At 48.5% G+C, this 15,948-nt stretch overlaps 1 protein-coding gene across 2 annotated transcripts in view; it reads right to left on the bottom strand.

Annotated features, from left to right (window-relative positions):
* Positions 1 to 15,948, bottom strand: part of LOC147019568 (cytoplasmic dynein 1 heavy chain 1-like) — a 328,064-nt gene that overhangs the window by 287,982 nt on the left and 24,134 nt on the right. For both annotated transcript variants that reach the window (XM_085894142.1, XM_085894141.1), the window contains exon 9: positions 15,014 to 15,320. In XM_085894142.1, coding sequence (XP_085750268.1) covers positions 15,014 to 15,320 — 307 coding nt within the window. The remainder of the gene's footprint in view (positions 1 to 15,013; positions 15,321 to 15,948) is intronic.

Below are 15,948 nucleotides of genomic sequence, written 5' to 3'. Positions count from 1 at the left end.
GTTTCCTCACAGCGGCACCGCACGTGCTGGCCTGCGTGAGGGCCCATCTCACAGCAAAGGCGCACATGGCTCAGATTTCCCTCAGGAATAATCAAACGAAAAGAAGAGGGATGGACAAAATGAAGAAAAAATGATGTAAGCAAACCAAGCTATGAGATAATCGTAATGTACGCCCCTTGTTGTCCCGCTAGATAAAAGGAAACGGACTATCTACACGTATATTAATGGAATAACTGTCTTGGGACCCCTATCTGTTGTATGCATGCGGTTCTGAGAACCGCAACAATATATATATATATATATATATATATATATATATATATATATATATATATATATATATATATATTTGGAGTTTTCCGCCCCACCGGCGTGCGAGTGACCGCTTTTAGCTAATCGCAGCCACGCGCTCACCGGACGTGGCAAACCTAGTCGCAGCTTTCGGATCAACGCCGAAATCCAGCCACGGGTGTGTCTTTCATCACACCGAAAATCAGCCAACTATTCTGTTCGCACGCGACAGGGTCCGATCGCCGAATTGTCGATTTACCTAATTATGCGCGCAGACAGAAATGCCGGGGATTTACACCTCGACGGGACCTGCTTGGAAACTAGCCGCTAAGCAGCTCACTCCATTTGCGATTGCCGAGCGGATTATCGCCAAGCCAGTCGGACCTGATTCTATTATCGGCTATTAAGAACCAACTATATTCTGAACTTAATTATGCCAGTTCAATTGAGGGAAGAGGACGCAACGAGCCGGTCAACATTCACACAATGACATTTATTCGTTACACACGTATGCAATCAAACACGTATGCAATCATGCACATATGCAATGGGGGTAAGGGACAGGACACGAGTAACAAAGCCTACAGCCGTTTGTCTATTTATTACGTACACTTATAACAGTTCTACTTAAGGACACAGCGCCACAACATTCATGCAAAGAAAAACCCCAGGAAAGGCAAGAACTGGACCTCGTGGGCCTTTAATAGTTCACGGAGCTGTGAAGACAGCAAGAGCTCCGAGAGGCCGGGCTGGTTACCTGTGACCCTCGTGGTGACTCGCTGGGCGACCCTCGACATTTTGCCGGAAACACGGCAGCTCGGTTTGGTCCAGGCCCTGCCATGCGGCCTGGTGGCTCGGGCCTGTCCGACGACGCCTCAGAGGAACGAACGGGCCTTTGCTCTTTCAGAGTTGATGCTCTCTCTCAGAGCCCACTCGTTCCTCCGCGTCTGCTCGGATCGTCCCGAGGCCCGATCACCTCGGACCGATCTATTGCTGGCTGGCGACCTCTCTCCGGCTTTCTCCAAAAACCCGCAGCTCTGCGCGGCACGGCAGGCTGGCTGTGCTCCGAGCTCCGACTGCCCTGCGCTGGACTCGCTCCTTTGCTCCAAGCTCCAGTCTCCTTGGCTCTCTCTCTCCGACTGAACTCCACTTGCTCCAGCTCAACTCCAACCGAACTCCGACTTCAACCGACTCGCTTGGCGTTCCAGCGCGCCTTTTTATGGGGTCTGTGGGTGAGGCCTGATCCTTGACCTCTCACCCTTCACCACTCGCTGGCTCCGCCCCTTTTGATCTTTTGATCCGATCGCAAGTCATGCGATGAAAGCGGACGTTGCAGAGATCATCCTTCCCACGCGGACGTTGCAGAGATCATCGGCCCTCGCCCCAACTCGGGAGTCCCCGCGTCTGGTGGCAGAGATGTTGGTCGTTGGTAGGATTTGCCGTGGCTGGCGAAAAGATGGCGGCGTTTGTGGAGATGAAGGTGAGGCGATGTTGTGGTTGCTTTGTGGTGGGGATGGCGTGGTTGTTGAGATAGTGGTTGTGGTTGGCGCTGTGGTGGGGATGGCGTGGTTGTTGAGATAGTGGTTGTGGTTGGCACTGTGGTTGGGATGGCGTGGTTGTTGAAAGGTGGTTGTTCCAAAATAATGATAGCAAAAGAATAATGGCCGACTCAAAGATCACAGTCCGATTCCACGAATAAATCCCTTTAAACATCGGTGGGGAAATCAAAACTGAACACACACTTATCGACATAACTGATCTCTGGGAAACCTGAATGGTGTTCTGTGAATTTCCACAACCGTAACTATATATATATATATATATATATATATATATATATATATATATATATATATATGTTCTTCTTCTTCTTTCGGCTGCTCCCGTTAGGGGTCGCCACAGCCGATCATCCGTATGATCCGCATAGTGATTTGGCACATGTTTTACGCCGGATGCCCTTCCTGACGCAACCCTGGTCGCCTCTTATGACACAGGGATATGGTACACCTATTTTAACCGGGGTATACACCGGCCCAGTATACTGGTACTCATTTCGCCGACCTCGGAAGGATGACAGGCTGAGTCAACCCCCTGGTGTATTAATTCAGTGGCTCAACGGGGCTTGAACTCAGGACCTTTTGGATCCCAAGCCGCTGCCCGAACCACTGCGCCAACACCAGGATATATATATATATATATATATATATATATATATATATATATATATATATATATATATATATATATATATATATATATATATATATATATATATATATATATATATATATAGATATATATAGATATATATATATATAGATATATATAGATATATATATATATATATATATATATATATATATATATATATATATATATATATATATATATATTGTTGCGGATTCGCGCCCGCCGGCATGCGAGCGGCCACGTAACTCGAATCGCGGCACGTCGCCCACCGGACGGACAATCCCGTCGTGACCCTCTCGGACTAACGCCGGGAACTAGTCACGGGTGGGCCTTTCGGCCTCACCACGATCGTGCCAATCGGCCCCCCACGTGGGATAGGGTTGCTCGCCAAATTCGACCTACCTAAGTACCCACACGGAGGGTAGACCGGGCGATCGCACCTCGCCGCAGGTCGACTTCGGACACGGGCCACTTTAAGCGACCCGTTCCGTACTATCGGGATAACCGAGCGGTGTTATCGTCGGCCTCGACGGTTCGATTAATTCTCGGGCGTATTTAGCCCACTACCAACCCTTTACGTGAAGTAAGATGGAGATTCAATGAAAGAAAAAGACGAAGCGAAACGGGAAAAACAGTTCAACATAAAGCACCTTTATTTCGCGATGGCACACGGATAGCACACATATACAATTATACACCAAAAGCAAATGCAAAAATAGAAGAAACACACAATTCTGCACAAAAAGCAAATGCAACAATGCAGATCTAACCGACGACCGAGCACACGGCAACACTTATACAGTTTAACTTCACAGACGGCGCCGACAACACATATACTCAAAGCAAAAGAAAAAGGGATCACCCTCCACTATGAGGGGGCAGACGGGCCTGGGGCCGAGACCGCGTCGAGCCTACCCGTCTGGTGATGAGCCGCAAAATGGCGGTGGCGCTCCGACTCCGCGGGCCTCGCGGACAGTGTCTGGTATGGGGTGGGAACGGGGCCCCCCTTCTCGCACTATCTCAGCGCGGGGGGAAACAGGAGGGGGTTGTTGATGCTCAGGGGGATGAGGATACCTCGCTGGCTCGGGTCCCGCGACGAGCGTCTCCACCGCGACCTCGGTCGCGTTATCGGCCTCTCCTCTCCGCAGCTCCCCGACTCTGACACGAGCACCCTCTCGACTGCCTTCGCCGCCGCCACCTCTCCAACTCTCCCACTCTCCACAGCTCCGTCCAACTGCTTTCTCCGACTCTTCTCTTGACTGACTCTTCCCAACTCAACTTGACTGACTGACTACTACTCCTTCTTCCCAACTCAACTCTCTTTTTGGCGAGCGAACGCGGCCCTTGATAGCCCCCGTGGCTTCGCTCCTTCACCTTCGACCCTTTACTTCTGGCTGGCTCCCCATTGGACAGAGGAAAAGTGGGCGTGAATGCTTTTTGATCCGCGAATCTGCATATAGCGATTATACTCCGACGCACCTGGAGGCGGGGCCAAATCGCCCCATGCTCACTGATAGGACGGAACAGAAGTGGGCGTGAATCGTTTTTGATCCGATTTCTTCGGAAAGGCTGGTGTTTTTGCACCCGCCGCTCGGCGCGCGCCCTGCATGAGTCCAGGATCGGTGTCCACAAGCGGCGCGGGAATGGCGGTGATGCGATAGTTGCGAGAGCGAGATGTGACGGCAAGGGTCGTGGCTGTGGTTGTGAAGCGGCGTTGCGGTTGGTGGTTGTTGTGTGATGGCTGTTGAGACGTGGTTGGTGGTGGTAGTAATGGTAGTAATGGCGGCTGGTCCAAAATAAAGATAGTAAAAGAAAAACGGCTATCAAGAAGGGTCGCAGCCCGAATGAATGACATTTATTCCCTCAAAACAACGGGTTTGGGCCAAACTACACATATACTTACCGAGATATCTCACCTAAGGGACCTGAATGGTGGTTTGCGAATTTCGTCAACCACAACACTACCCCCTCCCCTTTTTACAGACTCGTCCCAAGTCGTCAAATTTTCGTGTGCCATCATGTGTAGTTTTCCCCTAGTACATTTTACCTACGGATCCCTGAGTGCGACATTCATGGTATTCGTGTCCCCAAAATAAATAACCTGAGGGCTGAGTAACTACCTAAACAAACTCACTCACACGGACGACTTAAATAAAATTGCCGGCGCTAAGACAGACATGCCGGGGGCGCACTCATATGTACAGTACATCTTAACCTTAACTTACAAATTTTACACTAAACCATGGCCCAGGATCAATGAACTCTGCAAAAAGAAAGCAGTTAGCAGGGAGCCAGGCTGCTCGCATGCAGTCTCTGGCTCAAACAATGCAGGTGACAGGGAACGTGGCCGGCTGCTCACGCGCAGTCCAAGGCCTTCCCTTTTGAACTGAACGCAGTGAACCACAACGGTGCATGGGCTGCACAAACGTAGTCTCCGTGCCAGCTCAAGTGGCACACGCAATGAGCTCAACGAATGGATGAATGGATGGATGCAAACACGGTGCACGGGCCGCCACTGCAGGCCCGTGTTGTAGCTGCCAACAGGGCAGTTCTCGCAGCTTGCAAACTGTTGCTTTCTGATCCTGGCGCACATGGCAATGAAAAGGGGGGCAAAGCAAAAATTGAACGGGGCTGGTGAACAGGGGCAGTGGGCATGGTATGGCAAAGGCGAGCAGGAAACACAGCCTGCAGAATAAGGCCGCTGCAGGCAAACACAGCCGGCAGACGATCTGGCCGGCACAGGCCTTGAAGCACAGCAGCTGCAGACAATCCGACCGGCACAGGCCTTGCAGCACAGCAGCTGCAGACGATCCAGCCGGCACAGGCCTTGCAGCAAAACAACAGCTGCCGATGAAGTGGGCCGGCCTTTGCCTTGCAGCAACGCAGCCAGCAGATGAAGCTGGCCAGCCTTTGCCGTTCAGTGGAGGTTGGTGGAGGGAGTGCGGTGGTGCTGGCCACTCGGAAGGCGGGCTCGGACCTACCCTACGGTCTCCCTCCCAACCTATCGCCTTTGCCTGTCACTGTCTATACCCACTCCCTTAATTTGTCAAACCCCAATTTAGCCCCAACTTATTTTTTTATTTTTACTTCCCCACTATAAATCGTCCCCTAACCCCCTGTACTGTCCTTGTTCGGCTAACCTATCCTGTCACCTAGCCTACTCCCAACCCCTACGTTCCCTTCCCTGAGGGGAACAAGGGAGAGCTAGCGTCCTGTGTCGAGGCCCAACGAAGCCTCAGGATGGCCTCCCCAGAGTTCAGCGATCTATAACCAAAGTGGGTCCAGCGGCCCACAACGATAGCGAGGGGATGGATGGTGCGGAGGGGTACATCTCCGAATCTACCCTAACCATTTAACTGTTAAACTACCCCGGGGCTTTCAACAAGCGCCTCTCGCTTAAACTATTGGTTCTAACAACCCAGATTCCCGTCGCCTGTGTTGGTGTCCTCACAATTTCTGGCCTCGCCCCCCAATTTTCTCTCCATGCCCTCACACGGTCTCATGGCTGGGACACGTGGCTCCCTTTGGCAGGCACGACCCTCTGCCGATTCTCCGACGATAGCACCCCCGGGCACTACACTGCCTCCGAGCCTACCAGCTCCCTAAACACTGGGGAGTGCCCCCCATGGCACCTCCCCTGAAACGCACACGTGGCAGGCTGGCTTCCCAGGCCCCTTTCCGAGGGTCACCCGTGCCCACAACACTGCCCACGCGGCTAATGGCGCCCCGGGCCCCCGCACCAAGCAGGCGCACCCGTGCCCACTACGCTATCCCGGCCCCCCATGGGCCCTTGTCCTACTACGGCCAACTAGCCTGGTGCCCGGGGTACCCACTCAGCGATACTCACCTTTCGCAGCCACGCTCCCAGCCCGTCAACAGGGCTCCTGCACCCCTCCAAACGGGTTTCGAGCCTACACTCCCACCAACAACAAAACAACCTCCATTTTTCAATTTGACTAACCCAGCTAACTCACTCTACACTGACCCCGGGGTCCCTTGGGCGGGAGTCACTCCTCCCCCCAATCACTCATCGCACCATGCATTCCCCATTCACTCCACACACACAGACCCACTGGCCTCACTCACTCAACATGTCTCCACCTCATAACTCACCAACAACTCTTCAACACACTCACCGCTGAACTCTGCCATCCTTCTAACTACATCCCCTAACTAACTCGTGCTCCCACGTCATCCCTTACACTATAGCACGTTCCTTTTAACACTACGTAGCTAAACTACGTCCCCTCTACACATTCACAAGTCTGTCACTGTCTCCAAATCTCTAAAATAACTTTTATTTCCCCACCTAAAGCTCATCTAAATCCCTCTAACTAATCCATTCCACGGGCCCCATGAGGACTTACCCCTGCCCCATGGAGCCGGTCTAGCTAAGCTAACCCTTCCCCCTAACTAGTTTCCATCCTTTTCCCTGGTCAAGGGGGTCTTCCACCCCTTGCCCAGGAATCCTGTGCACCCGAAAGTGAGGCTTGCTTTATTTTTTTTTTTCATGCGCAGCACCAGCGCGGCAACTCGCAGCTCGCGCACTTTGCACCTGCCCATGACGTCATGCAGCTGCACGTGTACCTCGTCCCTCCTTGGACGGTACCATCCGGCAGGGATACCCCTCCTGCCGGATTCCAACCCCGCGTGCAGCCATGACGTCACCGTGCGAATAAAAAAAACACAAGCCCCACGTCTCGAGGGGTTCCCCACGCGAACACATGTGCTTTGCCCGTTAGAGCTTAACACACACGCCCGCGTGGAGAACCCATCCGTTCCAAATCGGTAATCCTGCCTAAACTTTGTCCGTCCGCGGGATCGGCAAATCCACCGCGTGCGTTTCCGGACCGGGACTTCACTCTCGCAAGCGAGCACGTGGGGGCCTCGTGCGTTGCACAGCACGGACCTCGAGCTCGCTGCTGGGTGAACCCGGCACGGTCCCCGAAACAACTACAGCCGCTACTCGGCTTTCTTTCCTCTGTCGCCGTCGTCGTCTCCATTCAACACACGCACTCCCGCGTGTCACAACGCTAACACACCTCACCATTAAACTCACTCCGGGAGACGCGGCTGCACATTCACACATGCCGACCGACATCTCCCTTACATACCGCTCTCTCACACACACGATCTCCCTCACATAAACCATACCACTCACACGTGGTGCTCCATTTATACTGGCCGTTTCACTCACGCATGCCACCTCCCTCGCACACGTGGCTCTACTCACTCGCGGCCTTTCACTCACTCGTGCTATTTCCCTCACACAAACCATACTACTCACACACGCGGGGGCACTCATCCGCGGTGCCTCACTCATATTGGCCGTTTCACTCACACACACGGCGACACACACACGGTGCCTCATCCACACACGGCATGCTGGGAAGCACGCCCTTTGGCACACTTGCCACTACACCACTCACACACGCGGGGGCACTCGCCCGCGGTGTCTCACCCACACACGCGGGGGCACTCGCCCGCGGTGTCTCATCCATACTGGCGGTTTAATTCACACACGGGGACGCACTCACACCTTGCACCACACACACAGGGACAACCACACTGGGGATTCGTGTCCCCACAAGGGTCTCCGGGGCCTTTATACCCCCCAAGCTTTCCGTGCACCTGTCCACAGCACTCCTCCCCTCGAACTCGCTCCACACGACCGAACCCACCTGGTCGTGACTCGCCTCAAGGGGGCATACTCCCTCCCCTCGTTCCTGGAGGAGGTCATCCAGCTGCTCGCACCGGGTCCCTACACGCTCCGCGAGCTCACCCTCATCGTCCTCCACTACCTCCGTGTGTGTGTGTGCGTCTCTAAACCCGTCATTATCATGCAGTCTCTCCTCTATTTTTTCTGTCTCCCGTGTCTCTATACATTTACTCTCCTGGTTCCTTTTTTCTGTCTCTTCCTGGTTCCTTTTTCCTTCCCATCTGAGTCGTTCTTTCTCTCTGAGCCCCATTAGCTGTTCGTTTTCCCTCCGTAGCTGCTCAATCTCCGTTGACTCCAATCTCGCTCTCCGTTTTAGTTGTTCAATTTCACACTCATATAGTTGTTGTTTTCTCTCCCACTGTTCCTCCTGCTCTTTGTTTTCCAATATCATCGTTTCTTTCAATTGGCTCATTTCCTTCCTGTGTTTCATTCGCTGTTCTCTCACTACTCTTCCTCGTTTCCTCTCCTGTCCTTCCTTCTCCAGTTTCATGGTTTGCTTCATTTGGTTAATCTCCTTTTTGTGTTTCATTCGCTGCTGTCTCATTACTCTTCCTTGTTTCCTCTCCTGTCTTTCCTTATTCAGTTTCATGGTTTGCTTCATTTGGTTTATCTCCTTTTTGTGTTTCATTTGCTGTTGTCTCATTACTCTTCCTTGTTTCCTCTCCTGTCCTTCCTTCTCCAGTTTCGTTGTTTGCTTCATTTGGTTAATCTCCCTTTTGTGTTTCATTTGCTGCTGTCTCATTACTCTTCCTTGTTTCCTCTCCTGTCCTTCCTTCTCCAGTTTCGTTGTTTGCTTAATTTGGTTAATCTCCTTTTTGTGTTTCATTTGCTGCTGTCTCATTACTCTTCCTCGTTCCCTCTCCAGTCCTTCCTTCTCCAGTTTCATGGTTTTCTTGATTTGGTTCATCTCCATTTTGTGTTTCATTCGCTGCTGTCTCATTACTCTTCCTAGTTTCCTCTCCTGTCTTTCCTTATCCAGTTTCATGGTTTTCTTCATTTGGTTTATCTCCTTTTTGTGTTTCATTTGCTGTTGTCTCATTACTCTTCCTTGTTTCCTCTCCTGTCCTTCCTTCTCCAGTTTCGTTGTTTGCTTCATTTGGTTAATCTCCCTTTTGTGTTTCATTTGCTGCTGTCTCATTACTCTTCCTTGTTTCCTCTCCTGTCCTTCTTTCTCCAGTTTCGTTGTTTGCTTAATTTGGTTAATCTCCTTTTTGTGTTTCATTTGCTGCTGTCTCATTACTCTTCCTCGTTCCCTCTCCTGTCCTTCCTTCGCCAGTTTCATGGTTTTCTTGATTTGGTTCATCTCCATTTTGTGTTTCATTCGCTGCTGTCTCATTACTCTTCCTAGTTTCCTCTCCTGTCTTTCCTTATCCAGTTTAATGGTTTTCTTCATTTGGTTCATCTCCATTTTGTGTTTCATTCGCTGTTCTTTGTCTATCTCCTCGTACTCCAGCCTCAGCTTTTCTTTCAATTGGTCAACTTCAGATTCATGTTCTTTTTGTTTTCTATTCCATTGTTCCTCTCGTTCTTCCCTCTCCAATCTCGTTGTGCCCTTCAATCTCCTGATTTCTCCTTCCTGCTTCATTCCTTGCTCCTTTACTTTCTCCTCGTATTCAAACCTATTTTTTTCCTTTTGTCGTTCAGTTTCAAATTCATACTCTTTCAGTTTTCTATTCCACTGTCTTTCTTGTTCCTCCTTCTGCAATCTCGTCATTTCTTTCAACTGACTGATTTCTTTCTCCTGTCTCATTCGTTCTTCCTTCATTACTCTTTCTTGTTCCTCATTCTTTAGTCTGGCCTTCGCTTCCAGCTGTTCGATCTGTACAGTGTGGTTTCTTAAAGTTTCATTTTCCGTTCTCTTCCTTTCCTCTTTTAACACTCTCAGTTCGTTTTGTAGTTCCCTCTCTTTGTTTGGTGTTTCTGTAACTCAGAAACTTTCTTTTCCAATTCCTTTCTCATCTCCGCACACTCAGACTTTGCTTTGGCTTCTAATTGTTCAATCTGCTCAGTGTGGTTCCTTAACGTTTCATTCTCTGCTGTCGTTCTTTCTTCTCTCACAATCCTCAACTTGTTTTGTAATTCCTTCTCTTTGTTTTGGTGTTTCTGTAACTCAGAAGCTTTCTTTTCAAATTCTTTTCTCATCTCCGCACCCTCCGACCTTGCTTTGGCTTCTAACTGTTCTTCCGGCTTGCGCTTGTGGTTTTCTACCCGTCTTCCCAGTTCCTCTGTCTCCGTTTTTCCCTCCAGTCCCAGCTTATCAACTCTCTTCGTCATGTCTTGAAGTCTTTTCTCACACTCCACCGTTTCGACCTTCAATCCCTCCTCTGTCTCCTCCTGGCTTTCTTTTAATTTTTCTAATACCTTCTTTACCTCGTGTCTCGTCTTACACGTCTCCCGAATTATTTTCTCGCCCGCCCCGACCGCGGGCCTGACAGCCGTTGCACTCCCCCCCAGCTCGTTAGTCCCAGCACGTGGCAGCGCCATTTTCTCGCCCGTGGTCCGCGTTTCGCTCCTCGCCATTGCCATAATGCCTGCCTGCAGGCCTATGCCCATGCTCTGCATCTCACCCCGCATTTCTTTCATTTGGTTTTTCGCTTCGAGTGCATTTCCATCCATTTTTTTATTTTCCATTTGTTGCGTATTTCTCTTCATTTCGTTGTTCCTTTCTTTCATTTCGGCATTCCTGTAATCCAGTTTGTCATTTATGCTCTGCGCGAGTTCCATAATCTGCCGCATTGTCACCTGCCCTGGCCACTCCCACCGACTACATTTAGTGGTGGAGTTATAATAAAAAAAACCGACCAGATGAACGGCATCGATGCCTTTCCCAACCTTCTGGTACGGGTTTCTCTTGCACGGTGATCTCGTCCTGAGCCATGGATTCTACATTACTATTACACATACCTAATCCACAGGGCACCCGCTCGCCTTGAGACGCCATCTTATTTCTCGTTAAGGGTTAATTTAGCTCGCTCGTAATTTGGAGGGAATCGGGGGTCGCTCCTCTCACCCCTGGACCGATTCCCGTAAATTTAGCTGGAGACAGGAGAGCCCGTTTTCCCGTTCTCCGATACCAGTGCCGCGAGGAGGGCGATGAGTTTATATCGCACGACCTGACACCAGTGTTGCGGATTCGCGCCCGCCGGCGTGCGAGCGGCCACGTAACTCGAATCGCGGCACGTCGCCCACCGGACGGACAATCCCGTCGTGACCCTCTCGGACTAACGCCGGGAACTAGTCACGGGTGGGCCTTTCGGCCTCACCACGATCGTGCCAATCGGCCCCCCGCGTGGGATAGGGTTGCTCGCCAAATTCGACCTACCTAAGTACCCACACGGAGGGTAGACCGGGCGATCGCACCTCGCCGCAGGTCGACTTCGGACACGGGCCACTTTAAGCGACCGGTTCCGTACTATCGGGATAACCGAGCGGTGTTATCGTCGGCCTCGACGGTTCGATTAATTCTCGGGCATATTTAGCCCACTACCAACCCTTTATGTGAAGTAAGATGGAGATTCAATGAAAGAAAAAGACGAAGGGAAACGGGAAAAATAGTTCAACATAAAGCACCTTTATTTCGCGATGGCACACGGATAGCACACATATACAATTATACACCAAAAGCAAATGCAAAAATAGAAGAAACACACAATTCTGCACAAAAAGCAAATGCAACAATGCAGATCTAACCGACTACCAAGCACACGGCAACACTTATACAGTTTTACTTCACAGACGGCGCCGACAACACATATACTCAAAGCAAAAGAAAAAGGGACCACCCTCCACTATGAGGGGGCAGACGGGCCTGGGGCCGAGACCGCGTCGAGCCTACCCGTCTGGTGATGAGCCGCAAAATGGCGGTGGCACCCCGACTCCGCGGGCCTCGCGGACAGTGTCTGGTATGGGGTGGGAACGGGCCCCCCTTCTCGCACTATCTCAGCGCGGGGGGAAACAGGAGGGGGTTGTTGATGCTCGGGGGGATGAGGATACCTCGCTGGCTCGGGTCCCGCGACGAGCGTCTCCACCGCGACCTCGGTCGCGTTATCGGCCTCTCCTCTCCGCAGCTCCCCGACTCTGACACGAGCGCCCTCTCGACTGCCTTCGCCGCCGCCACCTCTCCAACTCTCCCACTCTCCACAGCTCCGTCCAACTGCTTTCTCCGACTCTTCTCTTGACTGACTCTTCCCAACTCAACTTGACTGACTGACTACTACTCCTTCTTCTTCCCAACTCAACTCTCTTTTTGGCGAGCGAACGCGGCCCTTTATAGCCCCCGTGGCTTCGCTCCTTCACCTTCGACCCTTTACCTCTGGCTGGCTCCCCATTGGACAGAGGCAAAGTGGGCGTGAATGCTTTTTGATCCGCGAATCTGCATATAGCGATTATACTCCGACGCACCTGGAGGCGGGGCCAAATCGCCCCATGCTCACTGATAGGACGGAACAGAAGTGGGCGTGAATCGTTTTTGATCCGATTTCTTCGGAAAGGCTGGTGTTTTTGCACCCGCCGCTCGGCGCGCGCCCTGCACAAGTCCAGGATCGGTGTCCACAAGCGGCGCGGGAATGGCGGTGATGCGATGGTTGCGAGAGCGAGATGTGACGGCAAGGGTCGTGGCTGTGGTTGTGAAGCGGCGTTGCGGTTGGTGGTTGTTGTGTGATGGCTGTTGAGACGTGGTTGGTGGTGGTAGTAATGGTAGTAATGGCGGCTGGTCCAAAATAAAGATAGTAAAAGAAAAACGGCTATCGAGAAGGGTCGCAGCCCGAATGAATGACATTTATTCCCTCTAAACAACGGGTTTGGGCCTAACTACACATATACTTACAGAGATATCTCACCTAAGGAACCTGAATGGTGGTTTGCGAATTTCATCAATCACAACAATATATATATATATATATATATATATATATATATATATATATATATATATATATATATATATATATATATATATATATATACATATACATATACATATATGTACATTTAATTAAACACATACATCAGACGCAACCTCCTGACCGTTATGGTGAGCATCGCCACAGATTATGTCTCACACGGTAAAACCGCATTATCTGCACAGAACAACCATCCATACATTCAACCAGAAGGCATGTGATCGGAAGGAAAATCGACACACCTCGTGATGTATAAACGATGAATTTGGGTCATCATTGGTTTGATATTTGTCGGTGTGCGATCCTGATGAGGGCAAATTAGCCCAAAATCGAGATCGATGGTTCTGTTTGATATGTAACTGATGATGACCACATAATCTTTGTCTGTTTGACAGTCATCGGGCCGAGGCCTCTTTGTTGGAGGCGACGCTTTGGTGTGCATTGTATGTCCAATGTGGATCAGCGGAGTGATCGTCACCCATGTTTCGACTCTATATATATATATATATATATATATATATATATATATATATATATATATATATATATATATATATATATATATATATATATATATATATATATATATATATATATATATATATATATATATATATATATATATATATATATATATATATATATATATATATATATATATGTCAAGGGGATACCCGGCTGGGCTGGGTGCAGACGTTTTCCTGGTGGTGGTTTCTGGACGTGTTGGACATTGAAAAGATATGAAGTTATTGGCCTCATAGTGGTTCCCTTTTATCTGCAGGCCAGTGGCACTACTGCCTGGCCCCACATCCCAATATACACTTCATAGCAGCCTATGGTGGCCTCAAAACGGATGTCAAGGCCAGCGCGTGGTAGCTCAAAAACCTTCTGCAGATACTGAAGTACCTACACCCAAAATTCTGGGCCTCGAGGTGCTACGTTTTGGCCGTGAAAGAATAACATTCAAAAGCACAAACAAACACAAACACACAAACACTTGAAAATATTCATAAGATGTGCAGTGATTGTGATGTCTGCAAGAATGCCTTACAAAAAAGGCAAATGTGTTGTTAGTTTTTGATCATTCCTCGACCGACAAACTCCTTCCAAATGCTGAATGACCTCCTAGCTCCTTGCATTTCCGACTCAGATATTTTTGGCCTTTTAAACTTTATCAGTATTTTGTAACTTAAAAACCACAAAAACAGAAAAAGAAGAATTGGGACACAAATGTAATGTTATCAAACATTTTGGGATGTACATTTCAGAAAAAGTGGGGTTTGGGAGGCGGGGGGGGGGTGGGGTGGACTATAATACCCAATCCCGAATGGCCGAGATGCACCAAATATAAATGTAGGCATTCAAAAAATTATTGTAAGGAGATACAAGAGTCCATCAAATGCCAATGTTGAAATATATATATATATATATATATATATATATATATATATATATATATATATATATATATATATATATATATATATATATATATATATATATATATATATATATATTCCAATGTACAAGTATATATAATTACATTGGAATATTTTTGCTATTCTGAAAAACATTGTCCTTCTCTTGGACTACTGCGAGTCTTTTGTTCCGAGAACATTTTGAACACTCATCTGGATGTATAAATTGTCTTCTTTTTACCTGCAGGAAAATGACCTACAGTCATCTAAAGTTCCTCTTCTCGTCAATCGTTTTGATGATAAAGTAATGCCCCCCCTCCCAATTGTCCCTACACGAATTATTATATGATGAAAAAAAATTGCAATGAAATGTCACAGCCTATTAAAATCTTTAAAAGAAAGCATCATGTTTGCAACAAGGAAACAAAGCCATTGTCCTTCAAATGCTACATTTAAACCTTCTACAGCCCTCATAAATCCATCACCAAACTGACCTTTGAACTTGTCGTGCAAGGCCTCAATGTCATCTTTGACTCGTTGGATCAGCTGTGTCTGGTACTCGCGAATTGCACCACGGATGTGCGGTCGTACAAACAGGGCATTGAAACGAGAGAAGATCCGGAACATCTCATTGGCATTCTTGGCAGTTCCAAGTTGGTCACGGAGTCGGGATGTAATGCGAGTCTCAACACGGTCGATGCGCTCTTCGTAGCGTTTAATAGCTGCTTCCCAGGCCTCCGTTCCCTCTTTGGAAACATCCATCCCATCTACCTCCTTCACATTTTCATAGGCCAAGTTCACCTAAGCACACATGATATCAATGATAACAGCAAGTATCAACAACAATAATAATAATAATCATAATAATACTTTTTAAGAAGCATATATATTATATATTCTGTCGGACCCTGCTATTCACAGGGGATACATTCCTGGAAAAGTGCGAATGTCGGGTCATTGTTTCAATGGGAAAAAGGGGGATAGGTTCCCGATGATTCATGATTCATAAGGAAAAAATCAAAAATCCCATGAAAAACCATTAATATTCCTATGAAAACACAAAAAAACCACACGAATATGCGAAGCACAGGACCGCGAATGTAGAAGCAGGTCGCATTTTATCAAACGTAAATATGCGAGGTCCGTGAATAGCAAATGTGAATTGCAGGGTCCGACTACGTGTGTAATTGTGTGTGTGTAGGTGTGTGTAGGTGTGTGTAGGTGTGTGCACATATATACATACATATATATATATATATATATATATATATATATATATATATATATATTATTCAGAAAACTAGCAGGATAACCTCAAGGTATGCACACTCACTTCTGAGGTGTTGAGCTTGGGTTTGAATCTTGACCGAGTTATCTACTGTCAACCTCGTTTTTCTCATGCAAGTCAATGTAATCATGTGTGGATCAT

The sequence above is a fragment of the Eptatretus burgeri genome, chromosome 9, assembly GCF_056783735.1.
Source record: "Eptatretus burgeri isolate ZD-2024b chromosome 9, Ebu_testis_v1, whole genome shotgun sequence".
NCBI lineage: Eukaryota > Metazoa > Chordata > Myxini > Myxiniformes > Myxinidae > Eptatretus > Eptatretus burgeri.
This window is presented reverse-complemented; position numbering and strand designations above follow the sequence as displayed.